This window comes from Staurois parvus, unplaced genomic scaffold (assembly GCF_062004578.1).
Source record: "Staurois parvus isolate SC_StPar_1 unplaced genomic scaffold, SC_StPar_1.0 ptg000183l, whole genome shotgun sequence".
Taxonomy (NCBI): Eukaryota; Metazoa; Chordata; class Amphibia; order Anura; family Ranidae; genus Staurois; species Staurois parvus.
In genome coordinates this window covers 9,487,569-9,501,829 of record NW_028317979.1, presented here as the reverse complement: position 1 = coordinate 9,501,829, position 14,261 = coordinate 9,487,569, and the positions used below count along the sequence as shown (strand labels likewise).

The following is a 14,261-nucleotide window of genomic DNA, read 5'->3' as shown; positions in this document are numbered from 1 at the left end:
GGTTGTTTTTTTTCTTCTTTTCATCATCTACATTTGTTTATTAATTGCCTGTGTATGTTGAGTAGTAAATGTTTGTATTTCAGTCACGTTGTAGAATTGTCACAGTTGCTGGCACACAAGAAGAGATGAAAAGCAGATTTCACATCTGGATTCCAAGGCTAGGACTGTCTCCACACTGCTGCTGTTATTGTGCAGCTCTGACAGCAACCTATTTGTGTTATTATAATAATACAGGACTTATATAGCGCCAACAGTTTGCGCAGCACTTTACAAAATGAAGGCAGACATAACAGCTACAATACAATTTGGTACAAGAGGAATCAGAGGGCCCTGCCCCTTAGAGCTTACAATCTAATGTAGGTGAGGCTGCTGTTTGACCAAATGCTATTTTAAAAAAAATAAGTGATTTTCTTAATGTTTTGAGTTAATAATTATTTCATTTGGATATTTTGCTATAAATATTGTTATTGATAATAATAAATATTATTACATTGTATCTAATGTGTCAGATGGAAACATACAGTGTGTGGAAGAACTGGCTGCCCTGCTAATTGAACACACCTGAGCTGTCATATATAGGTGTGTATGGAGGTATATACAGTATCTGACGGAAGTGAGTACACTCCTCACATTTTTGTAAATATTTTATTCAATCTTTTCATGTGACAACACTTAAATTACACTTTGCTACAATGTAAAGTAGTGAGTGTACAGCTTGTATAACAGTGTAAATTTGCTGTCCCCTCAAAATATCTCAACACACAGCCATTAATGTCTAACCGCTGGCAACAAAAGTGAGTACACCCCTAAGTGAAAATGTCCAAATTGGGCCCAAAGTGTCAATATTTTGTGTGGCCACCATTATTTTCCAGCAGTGCCTTAACCCTCTTGGGCATGGAGTTCACCAGAGCTTCACAGGTTGTCATCCACTCCTCCATGACGACATCACGGAGCTGGTGGATGTTAGAGACCTTGCGCTCTTCCACTTTCTGCTTGAGGATGCCCCACAGATGCTCAATAGGGTTTAGGTCTGGATGCATGCTTGACCAGATAGATGGTGGCGATCAATGACTTAGAGCAGGACTGCAGTTGGAATTCTGACAATGGGGGGAACTGACTTGGTGTCACTGATATCCCCAGTGACACCAGATAAAAAGCACTGACACTGTACTAATGGCACTGGGCAGGAAGGGGTTAACATGTGGGGCAATCAAAGGGTTAACTGTGTGCTGTTTTACTAACTGCTGTGTGTCTGTGCTTCACTGTAACCACACTGCTATGCATGGCTCTGCTATGCAAAGCCATGCATAACAGTGTGCTGGAGCTGACAGGGGAGAGAACTGTATTGTTTATTTACAGTTCTCTCCCTGTCAGTAATGCTCCTCGATCACTGGGTGCCTGCGAGTAATCGACGGCCGGAATCCGGTGATTGACAGCTGAGGCCGCGAATACAGCATGCACCCCCTACCAAGAAATGCAAAATCATGTGTATATATATATATATGTGATTTTGCGCTCCGGTGCCACTCTGTAGCAGTATTACTGCTATAGGGCAGACGGGAAGCAGTTAATAGGACATTCTGGAGAAGATTTACCAAAACTGGTGCATTCAGAATTTGGAGCAGCTGTGCATGGTAGCCAATCAGCTTCTAAGTTCAGTGTGTTCAGTTAAGCTTTGACAATAAACATGGAAGCTGATTGGTTTCTATGCAGAGCTGCACCAGATTTTGCATGTTCCAGGTTTAGTAAATCTCTCTCTCCCCCCACCTGTTCTGTTTCTTCCATTACTGCCTTTCACAAAGCTGAATGCCAGGCAGATATGAACGGCACACATTACTACAGATCTAAATTAATCAACTATGTCAACCCAGGAAGAACGTTTCAAGGGTGATAAAATAATGGACATTTTTTAGCAAATATTTCCCATAATTTTCTTTTTTCTGCAACAATCCATGGCAGCATACTACCACATGTACAGTTGTGGCCAAAATTATTCAACCCCCACTGAAATTGAGTGTTTTGGCCAGTTTGACATTGCTTTTGATCATTCAGTCATCTTGCTTACATTTACATTAAAGAGGCACTTGTAGGTCAGACAAATATAACATAACAGTTATAATGAAATAACCACAAATGTCTTTTCTGTGCTCACAGCATTATCAGTTTTATTCAACCCCCAAGTGACATTCAATCTTAGTACTTAGTACAGCATCCTTTTACAGTTATAACAGCTTTTAAACGTGAAGCATAGCTTGACACAAGTGTCTTGCAGCGATCTACGGGTATCTTCGCCCATTCTTCATGGGCAAAGGCCTCCAGTTCAGTCACATTCTTAGGCTTGCGCACTGCAACTGCTTTCTTTAAGTCCCACCAGAGGTTCTCAATCGGATTTAAGTCTGGTGACTGCGATGGCCACTCCAAAATGTTCCAGCCTTTCCTCTGCAACCATGCTCTAGTGGACTTGGAGGTATGCTTGGGATCATTGTCCTGTTGAAAGGTCCAACGTCTCCCAAGCCTCAGGTGTGTGACGGACTGCATCACGTTTCCATCCAATATCTCCTGGTACTGAAGAGAATTCATGGTACCTTGCACACGCTGAAGCTTCCCTGTACCTGCAGAAGCAAAACAGCCCCAAAGCATGATTGACCCTCCACCATGCTTCACAGTAGGCAAGGTGTTCTTTTCATCATAGGCCTTGTTCTTCCTCCTCCAAACATAGCGTTGATCCATGGGCCCAAACAGTTCTAATTTTGTTTCATCAGTCCACAGAACACTATCCCACAACTTTTGTGGTTTGTCCACATGGCTTTTGGCATACTGCAGTCGACTCTTCTTATTCTTTGGAGACAGCAAGGGGGTACGCCTGGGAGTTCTGGCACGGAGGCCTTCATTACGCAGTGTGCGTCTTATTGTCTGGGCTGAAACTTCTGTACCCACATCTGACAAATCTTTTCTCAGTTCCTCAGCAGTCACACGGGGACTTCTCTCCACTCTACGCTTCAGGTAGCGCACAGCAGTCGAAGTCAGCATCTTCTTTCTGCCACGACCAGGTAGCGTTTCAACAGTGCCCTTTGCCTTGAATTTGCGAATGATGCTTCCTAAGGTGTCTCTTGGTATGTTTAACATCTTTGCAATCTTCTTATAGCCATTGCCCTTCCTGTGAAGAGAAATCACCTCTTCTCTTGTCTTCCTGGACCATTCTCTTGCCTTCACCATGTTTGTAACCACACCAGTAAATGTCTAGAAGGAGCTGAGTATCACAGTCATTTTAAAGCTGCCTAATTGGTGCTTATTATGCTTGATTGCTGCTCGGTGACATCCACAGGTGTTTTCAATACCTGATGGAAAGCACCTGTATGAACCTCTGTTCTTCAGAGTGGTAGTCTTTAAGGGGTTGAATAATTGTGGCAATGAAGAAACCACATAAGAACCATTTACTACTGTATTACATAAACAATTGATGTCATTTTAGTTGCATTTGGGTAGTTACAACGTCCTTGTAGGATTTGATTCTGAATACAATTCCAAATGTACACTATAGTCCCTAAACCCCTTTACAGCATTGGGGGTTGAATAATTTTGGCCACAACTGTATGCTGTCATGTTGGTGCCAGGAAAATGAAAAAAATGTATTTACCACTTGCCCTCCCGAGGATTTACCCCCCTTCCTGACCAGGCCATTTTTTGCGTTACGGCGCTACGTAACTTTAACTGACAACTGCAGGGTCGTGCAACACTGCACCCTAATGAAATTTATGTCCTTTTTTCCCCATGAATTGAGCTTTCTTTCGGTGCTATTTGATCGCCTGTGCGTTTTTTATTTTTTGCGCTATAAAAAAAATGGACAATTTTGAGAGAAAAAAACATATTTTTCACTTTTTGCTATTAAACATGTCCAGTAAAAAAAATTTTAAAAATCAAATTTGATCATAAATTTACACCAAAATGTATTCTGCTGCATCTTTGCTAAAAAAAATCCCAATACATGTAAATTAATTGGTTTACATGAAAGTTATAGCATTTACAAATGGCAGTATATATACTGGAATTTTTTTTTCATTTTTACTAGTAATGGCGACGATCAGCGACTTATATCGGGACTGCGGCAGACATTCTGACACTGGGGGGAACTGACTTGGTGTCACTGGCATCCCCAGTTACACCAATACAGTGATCAGTGCTAAAAAATAAAAAAAAAGCACTGACACTGTACTAATGGCACTGGGCAAGGGGTTAACATGAGGGGCAATCAAAGGGTTAACTGTGTGCAGGGAGTGTTTTACTAGGGGATGTATCAGTGTGCTTCATTGTAATCACACTGCTCTGGATCAGCCATCCAGAGCAGTGTGTCCAAGCTCACAGGGAGAAGAACTGTAAGTAAACAAAACAGCCCTCCTCCAGAGATCTTTGGAAATCATTGGGCACCGGCGAGTAATTACTGTCCGGGACCCGGTGATTGACAAAGGTGTCAACCTTGTTCCTTTAGTGGACTAGAGCTACCCTAAGACTTGTGTTACTGGCTGGATCACCAGGTGAAAATAAAGACTTCTCAGCCCTTTAGCCTAAGATCAAATGTAGTATATCTTCTTTCCCAGTAGGGTTGTTCCACCATCATTCTGGCCTTTTGGCTGGGATGACTAGCTGTATAGTATCCCTGCTATTATGATGGGGTTCTTGAGGGCCCCCCCAGTGGAAAGGACATTGATTTAAGCACCCACTGGGTAAGGTGGGGTCTGGAGTATTTTCCTGGTAAGGAGGATTCCGAGGGGTCCAGCTGTGCTGCCTTGTCTGGCCAGGGAAGCAGAGGGCCAATGGTGTTGAGCACCCCCTGGCAGTAACACCCCAAGGGTGCTCCTTTATCAGTATAGGTTTATGACATCACTGTGAGTATGGGCACTAAGTCACAACACCACTTGTTTTGTATGCACATCCCTTCGTAGGTTAAGCCTTTTGGCTGAGATGGGCAATGTTTGTTATCAGGCTGCAAATCCTAGCCACTGCAGTTACCTTTCTAAATTATTTTTCTCTCCATGTGTTTCCCCTGCACTTATTTTTTTCATCAGGATTATACAGAGTTGGTCTTAGGGCTTACCTGGACATCTAGAGCGAGGATGTGTGGCCCTTAGGTTCCTTCCGACCCTGCTCTTCAGAAGAGCCCCCCACCTAGCATTTATTGGTCACTTTTGGCTGATCATGAAAAGAGGGTGCTACTGGGCTTTTTGGCAAGGTATACCTGAGTGTGCCTTACCCCCATCTGGAGTCTTGTACCCCAGAGAGTCAGGGAAGGGTCCTTCTTTATTGGGAGGGGGCCATTTGACACACCTTCAGTGGTGTGTGCGTGTTCACATATACAGTCACACACTGTGATTGGGCTTTACCGCAATGCAGAGGTGCAATGCCAGCCTCCAGATTGTTTATTTACTGTATAGTTGTACATACCTTACATTTTCACCAATTCTCAAAAAAGCACAATTTAAAATTTACAGTTATTTATTAACCCAATACAGTTTTAGATTTAGTAGGAACTTTGTAAATGATGCTGTGTTTGTAGTGGTAATCATGATTTTAGTGTATTTTTATCAAACATATTGTTTTTGGCATACATTTGCACAACTATCACAGGACCTACAAAATCAGTAGCACCATCGGTCTATTCTAGTGGTCCTATGCTTTCAGTGAACAGTAAAAATCTGTCCACCTGAGGTTTAAACTGGAGTGCAGGACCTGGTGGTCGGTGGGAAGAATGCTCCTTACATTGGAGGTTGTGAGAAGAATGCTACTCTTACAGATAGCTAAAAACATCATTTTGGTCAGTGGTTACTTATCTAATAGGCAGAAATTGTTTATTGTTCGTTGAACCACTAGCCACCTCTGGAGGAACCCCAGGGTTCCACAAAAGCCCTTTGAGAAAGGCTGGAATGGTGTAGACTAGTGGCAAGTCAGCTCATCTCAAATGGAAATATTGGTTTTAAACAGAGGCAGCAGACTGATTAATTTACCACCTTTTCAAATACCACATTGTGACATTGGTAGTGGTGGTGGCGGCATCTCCGTGCACCATACCGGACTTCACAAGATGATTATACGCCTGCTGACACAGATCATCAGTAATATCCTGTTAAGAATCTGCAAAAGGCGGACAGAGATAAATTTGAGCTGCAAAATAAGTGACCCCACATGGGGAAGAGGGGGGGGGGGGCATCCTCAGGGGCATATTTACTGCGAGGAAAAAAAAAGTGTTGGCCTTTGGCAGCACTTTTCAAGGGGTGGCATTATCCCCCGGCAGTGGCACACAGTAGAGAAGCCAGTAAAGAGGAGCCAAAAGGCCAGACAAGGAAGGAGCCTCTGCCTGGGAATGGCTGGAGCTTGGTTTTGCCCATTGTTTGTTCAGGGATCTGGGAAGAGCAGAGCATGCTGGCTGTGGATGAGAGAGGGAGCCTGGTCCTGGGGAGGGGAGATGCTGGCTGGGGATGGGGGATGGGAGTTGCATGATTTTTGTGTTGCATAGGGCTGTACAAAGCCCAAAAATACCAGTGGGCATCCTTGTGAAGACATTAGAAGGCAGTGGATTATTAAGCCAACCAACATGTATCCATCATAGCATTACCACACCTGCCAGCCCAGTACAGGGGCTTTAACAGACATTTTTTTTTTTCTGAGTTGAGGAGCAGTGTTAAGCAGCACACTTAAAGGGCATCTGCGTATTTTGGTGCACTATAGCATATGGCTAAATACAGTATATGAAAAGAATACTAGAGTGCCCTGTGCTGGCTCGAAAGAAGACTGCATATTTAATATGTACAAAACTACTACACATTTGCTTGAAATCACACGTCTTATGAAAGAAAGATCTGGATCTGACAATCAAAAATCAGAGCACATTTTTATTTTAATCAAGGTTACCATTTTTGAAGCCCGGGCATGATTCCCAGACAACTAGCATTTTCAGATAGTCAATAATGGCAACTGATAACTTAAAGACAGGTTTCCTTTATTAAAGTAATTTAGAAGTTAAAAAAAATTAAAGTGGAAGCTTCCCAGGTTTAGTAGCCTTTTATTTAGCACAAAACATACATAAAGCTTGCAGAACAAAAACATTTAAAAATTAAAATAATTTTTTTCCAAAATAATCAAATCATTTAGTGACATCTACTGAGGAAAGGAAAAAAAAGGTTAAATCTGTAGTCTACAATAACAGTTGTATAGCACTGTAGTCTACAAAGATATACAGTATATAGCCAACTATTTATTTGCCAGTTTCATTGCACACTGACAGGTAATTGCTCCGCCAGCAGTAAATGCAATATGCCCCCTGCCCATTAGTGCAGTCTGATCACAAAATGCAATGCAAGCAAATAAAAGCTTAAATATTATACACCTCCAGTACAAAAAGCAATCATTAACATCCATTCATTTACATTTAACAAAAAGGACACAAGACATTAGGTCTCATTTCTGTTTTCCCTGGCATGTTGGAAAGTAAGGTCTGTTTAGATTCCAGAAAAGATACTAGAAATCTTTAAAGTGTAACTACCTCTCAGGCCCTCTTCATTAATATATATTAAAAATACCTCTCATGCTCACGCTCTTGACCTGTCCAAAGCCAGTAATTACAGGCTCTTATCTACACTGCACATCACAATGCAGACTAATGTTCCCTGTACATAGTGGGTGATAGTAGTGCAAGAGCCAAGTACAGCCATTAGTCTCTATGCTTGAGTGGCTGATGGCCTGTAAGCACTGTGCTTGAGGGGTAGCTTTTTAACCACTTCAAGTTCGGACACTTTCACCCCCTTCCTGTCCAGGCCAATTTTCAGCTTTCAGCGCTATCACACTTTGACTGACAATTGCGCGGTCATGCAACACTGTACCCATATGAATTTTTTTAGCATTTTTTTGAGACAGATAAAACTTTATTTTGGTGGTATTTATTCACCACTGGGATTTTAATTTTTTTTTGCTATATAAATGAAAAAGTCCAAAGATTTTGAAAAAAAGTGTTTTTCTTATAAAATTTTGCAAATAATCTTTTTTCATAAATCTTGGCCGAAATGTATTCAGTTATCTTTTTAGTAAAAAAAACCCCAAAATAACCAAAATTAGTTCATAACCAAAAATTATCATTTAAACATTTTTTTTTTACATTTTTTTTTTTTTTATATTAATGTTTTTTTTTTTAACATACTGTCACCCTAGCAGTACAGTGTCACCATAGTGACATTTTTTTTTTACACTGATTGCCTTTACACCCATAAAGGCTGTAAAAGCAATAATTTCTCCTTCTCTCTGACTGCATTCTTGCAGCCATTGAGAATCACTGTGAAAGCTGTGATTGGTCACAGCTTGTCACATGGTACAAGGCTGTTGTGAATAGCCTTGTACCATGTGACCTCACAAGTAGCATGGTACAAGGCTATTCACAACAGCCTTTTGTTCAGTACAGGGTGTTGGACTGGACAGTATATAACACCTTTACACTATACTACCTTTTATCTTCAAGCACAACACCATTTTTCATAACCAACAAAAACACCTTTATAATGAACAAGCAAGCAACAGATTACCTAATGCTAATAGTACAACTATTTTCAAGTTTTACAATACATTTTTTAAATCATCTACATATATACAAACCTATATATTTGATGATATAATAATACAACACCTTTAACTATTCTGGAGCTGCAGGATTCTGGCAGCGCAGGATTCAGTTGGTTCACATATACATAATATCAGCTATATAAAACAAATGAATAAACGTATCCATATGAACAAGATCAGACTTAAAACAGTTACATTGTAACATCAGCAGCAGCCTGTGCAAGCCGATTGGCTTACTGCACCCAGCAGCCACCAAGATCTGTAACACTATAATACAGACATACATATTTATCTCTTTTCTTAGGTGGCTAGATCATCCGGAGAAGGTCAAGCAAATTCCTCCAACCTGCAATATATGTTTAATAAACCTTAGGTATCTGAAATGCTAATTCCGCTCTTGGCGTGTAACAGCCACAAACGTGTATTAAGTCGGCTTTGTCTAAAGGTTATAGCAGCTTATTCACTTTGCTTCAGTTTCCGACGAGAGTGCTTTTAATAAAAAAGATTTAAAGAGGTTTTTTTTTCAGTAGCTTTTCTTTAGAATTAAAAGGAAAGTATTTTTCTCTGTGATCCATTTGCACAGAAGAATGGATTATGTTCAATAACTTAATAATACGCTCAACACTGATGAGTACAAGGTAGGACTGCCCAAGACAACATTTATGTAGCAGGTCAGAAAGTTTGTTTAGTCCCTAATTCGTGCAATGCATGACATTCAGTTGGAGCCTAGCTAGGAGATATATTGTCAGCCAGTACCATAGTAGGGCTGCAGTGATAATCACTTGACACAAGCCAGGGTAAACAAAAGCTAAATTGTCAGTCAAGTCCTGAAATAATCAGACTTCTTTTCCTAGCCAAGCACTAAGGTCATGATAATAAGATTGCACAGCTCCAGAGATAAGGACAATAAAACCAGACTAACCTTCAAAGTGCAAGGTTTACACTGAATGCTAAGGCTTCCTACGCAAAAAACAAATGTTAGACTGTTCACTTTGAATCAGCAAGCAGTTGATTCCAGATTACAAGAGAATGGGGGGGGCATATTATTACAAGAAAAAAAAAAAAAGCTTACTATATTCCTTAGACAATACAAATAAAATTAGTAGGCTACTTTCAAACTAATCCACCGCAAAAACACAGCAAAACGCATAGATATTTTTAACGTGCTTTTGCTGTGCTTTCTGAGCATATTTAAAATGCTCCCAGAGGCGTTTTTCAGGCGCTTTCCATTGATTTCAATGGGAAGAGGCGTTTTTCAAGCTTATCTTTTAACTAACCAAACATGCCCCAAAATGCAAAAACGCTTCAAAAACTCAGTGTGAAAGTAGCCAGCATGCTAGAAAAACATCTGCAGATTAACTGCAGATGTATGTTCAGTCACTGTAAAACAGTAAAATGATTGACAAGGGAATTGACAAAGCTTACTGCTTTGAGTGGTGTGCATCAAATGCACTAACCAGATAGACATGTTTCAGGTCTGTGTCAGCCATGACATTTTCTATTTCAGAGTAAAATTGAAAATGATGCAGGGTCTGCTTCAATTAATAAAAATAACGCGGTAGTCTTCAGTATAGAAAACTCTGCAGATTCACGCCAGGTTGGGCCTGACATACAGGATTTTAGCTGTTTGCAGAAAGCTCACATCCCTCTCTGCTTGTGCAGCGACTACACAGTACAAGCAGAGCCTCCTAGCTGAGCAGGGGATGGAGGACAGGCAGAGAGATTAGAGCATGCAGCTCTAGCTGAAGTGGTCTGTGCCATGTCAGTTACAGTCACAGTACAGAACAGTTAGCAGATATTCCTAATTAACAAAGGGGCTTGCCACTCTTTGTTAATTCCCCTCCATATCTATCTCCAGTGGCCTTTAGCACTCCAATGCTGCCTTCACAGCTTAGTATTATAACTTTTACTGGTCTTGTTTTGATGGACTATAGGAATGAATCCAGTTTTATAACAGTTCTTGAGTGCCATTTTCATGCTTAAAGAGGCACTACCATCTTGCCTGTTCAGAGCCCCCTTCCACTCACCTGGACAGCTCTCGGTCCCAGCACTAAAATCCCCAGTGACCTACGTTAAGGCGGTGGTGACATTACTCCCTCTGTCAGGTGACAGTGCTCCTGTCTAGTAAATGGCTACTAGACTACATTAAAGTCACATGGGTGACCACATCCTCCCCCATACCCGGAAATATCAGGTATTGTTGCACATGGAGATAGAGGAAGGAATGGAAGGGTTAGGGCAGGCAAGGCGAGTACCAGTTTGTCAGAGAGCCCTCTTTGAAATGACTCAATTTTCACTAAATATCTTAGGAAAAAACCTAAACTTAGGGAAATGTGGCTACTATTGCAGACCCTTCCATTTGAAAATGCTAGTTGCCTGGCTGCTGATCTATTGGCTTTGGCATCTTCTGAACTACTGACCCAAAACATATGTAGAACTGAGGTTTGACTTCACTCTGGCCCACCCTGCTACACCTTTGTTTTGGGTCAGTGGCTCTGAAGTCAGGAAACCACTAGGTCGGCATCGGTTGCCTATGTGTATGCCTTTTTACACGTTTATTTACTGTCCCTCACTGTCAGTGGTTGTGTGTGTGGAAGAAAAACTAGATCACATTTAACATGCATGATGTATAACAGCTAATAAAAGGTGGAAGTATCAGTTTTCCTGTACATCCTTGTGGATGTATTCAGCACATCTAGGGAGGACAAGGGAAGCTTGTTACATGTAATATTATACAAAATCATAGAACAATTTAGCAGCACTAAGTACTGGAGAATTTCTTTTATAAATAAGTAATGCCCTGAACAGAGAGGCTGTTCCCTCCAACATTAGCAATAATTTAAACAGAGGCACCTAGTGATGTGAATATGGACACAATGGACCCTTGTTAGATTCCCAAGGATAAAATTAATCCTTTTTTTTCATATTTTCTTTTATCTATTTGCAGTCTGGAGTTTGTAACATCATTGTGGCTGCAGATATTGCTTTGACATTGGTGTCCAAGTCATTTGGTCTTAGGAACATCTTTCTTTGTGTAAAGACATTTGTGTGTGTTTGGTAAAACATTTCAGTGGTTTGTCCCAAATACATTGTTAGTGGGGAGCTTTCCTCTTTGCTTGCACAATGTAGCCTTTTGATTTGATAATTCCACGGCTTTTGACAATGACAGAGTATCTGAGGACCCACACAGGTGACCAAGCATCTGCATCGCTCCCCTCAACACTGTCCCTCAGAACTTCTTGAAAACTTTCTTCACACAAGATTTCTGCATTGTGAAAAAAAGACAAAAGGAAAAAAATGTGTTACAAAAAGAGATAAATGGTTCGGTATGCCCGACAGTTGGCTTTACTTTCTAACATGCAATAATTATTCACATAGTGAGAAGCATGCAGATGTCTCATTGACCATTATTAGTGAAGCATCTTCCTGTGCAAATCTCTTCTCAGAAATATAAGACCTGAGCTAAAGGTTACAGGAACTGGACAACATTTTAACTTAGTGTTACTAAACCCACAACAGTAAAATCAGTCTGTATATGCAGTAAAGCATGCTTGGTATACTCACTGTGGGACCTAAAGGGTTAATCCTCTGCATTGTGTGAAAAGGCTGTTTGATCCTGACTTCTCTGATCCTCCCCTTCTTCCTGTGTCCCCATGTTATATCCTGATAAGACATATGGGCACCCAGACAGGCTTGCTCCCGAGCGCCTGCTCTGCGCATCCATTTACACACAGTGCCGTGGCTCAGCCCCACCCCCTCTCTCTCCTCACTGGCTCATTGGTGGTGATTGACCTGTCTCAGCCAATGAGAGGGAGAGTCCCGAAGAGCCGAGACTCTTGTACAGGTCGCTGGATCGCGATGGGGCTCAGATAAGTATAAGGGAGATGGGGGGGCTGCTGCAGACAGCAGGTTTTTTTACCTTCTTTCTTAGAATGCATGAAGATTAAAAAAAACTTGAGCCCTTACAACCATTTTATTATGCTGAAACTACTAGGATGCTTGAGACTCTGCGACAGACAGCAAGCACTTCCAACATGCCCAAATGACGTCATCAGTCACAAGATTGTGCTCTCCTGCATGGCAACTGTAAGTGTTGCAAATATTGGAAGCTATAGGCCCACTTTTAGGATCTCAAAGATTGCCATTTAAGTGTCTCTTGTAACTACTTGGGGGTTTTGCAGCTTATTGGTAGTGCAAAACAGTGTGGTAGCTCAACTGCAGAAGTGTCTTTTCAGGGATTTATTTCTGCTCACAAATAAAATGGCAAAGAATAGTTCCACACAAGACATCAGTTGCCCATGCAGGGGTTTCCACTATCACAATGAACAAAACAAAATATTCAGCCTTCTGGCTTTCTTTGCAGCTTGATCACTCAGGCTTAGTACCTTTGGTCCTGCTGACCGTCAAACACACATCCCAGTGCTTGCTAACCAGCCACTGTACCTCTTGCAGCTAGTCTCTTATTCTGCAGCAACCTGCTACTACATCCTTCTCTCTCAGGCTCGGGCCTCTGTCTTTCCTGTCCCTGACAGCGCAGTGCAGACGTCCACCTCTCTGCTCCCAACACACACTGACCCCTTCGGGAACTCTAATCCCATCTCGACTAAGAAGCCAACACACACCGGTGCAATTAGTGTGCTTTTTTAACCACAAAACCTGGCCTAGAATACAATTTTACACAGTGGCATGAACTTGCCATTCCACAGTGCCCAACACCACTTGTGTCAAGCTGTGCCCAACACCACTTGTGTCAAGCTGTGCCCAACACCACTTGTGTCAAGCTGTGCCCAACACCACTTGTGTCAAGCTGTGCCCAACACCACTTGTGTCAAGCTCTGCCCAACACCACTTGTGTCAACCTCTGCCCAACACCACTTGTGTCAACCTCTGCCCAACACCACTTGTGTCAACCTCTGCCCAACACCACTTGTGTCAAGCTGTTCCCAACACCACTTGTGTCAAGCTGTGCCCAACACCACTTGTGTCAACCTCTGCCCAACACCACTTGTGTCAAGCTGTTCCCAACACCACTTGTGTCAAGCTGTGCCCAACACCACTTGTGTCAAGCTGTGCCCAACACCACTTGTGTCAAGCTGTGCCCAACACCACTTGTGTCAAGCTGTGCCCAACACCACTTGTGTCAAGCTTTGCCCAACACCACTTGTGTCAAGCTTTGCCCAACACCACTTGTGTCAAGCTCTGCCCAACACCACTTGTGTCAAGCTGTGCCCAGCACAAAGGAAGTTCTCACCTCTAGTTCCTTAAAGCATTCCTTGGACCCCAACAGCCATGTGTACAAGCCTTTGCTATTTTAAAGCGCAGAGCAAAGCCATCTAAGGTTATATGTGCTACTGAGATGTCTGAGGCTGTGCAAGCCAAAAAAAACCCAATTTCTTAGTTACCTTTAGAATCACTGTGAGTTAGTAACTGAATGTCAAATTCCTTTGCAAAAGCAGTTAAGTCGGGAGGCATTATACAGCATGATGCAAGATTCACTTGGTTACTGCTTGGCTTTATCTGAGAAAAAAAAAACAAAACATTATTTTTACAGCACATACACTGTACATTCATCAAGAGTAAATTACAATTCAGACCAAAAAACACTAGTAATACTAAAGCTACAAAGTGCCATTGACTGCTAAATTTACCAGTCAGTCTTG

At 41.7% G+C, this 14,261-nt stretch overlaps 1 protein-coding gene across 1 annotated transcript in view; it reads right to left on the bottom strand.

Annotated features, from left to right (window-relative positions):
* Positions 1 to 6,974: 6,974 nt before the first annotated feature.
* GCLM (glutamate-cysteine ligase modifier subunit) overlaps positions 6,975 to 14,261 on the bottom strand; it is a 52,477-nt gene continuing 45,190 nt past the window's right edge. The window contains exons 6-7 of the mRNA XM_089677300.1: positions 14,004 to 14,118; positions 6,975 to 11,866 (exon numbers count right to left, since the gene is read on the bottom strand). Of these exons, the coding sequence (XP_089533426.1) occupies positions 11,694 to 11,866; positions 14,004 to 14,118 (288 nt within the window). The 3' untranslated portion in view covers positions 6,975 to 11,693. The remainder of the gene's footprint in view (positions 11,867 to 14,003; positions 14,119 to 14,261) is intronic.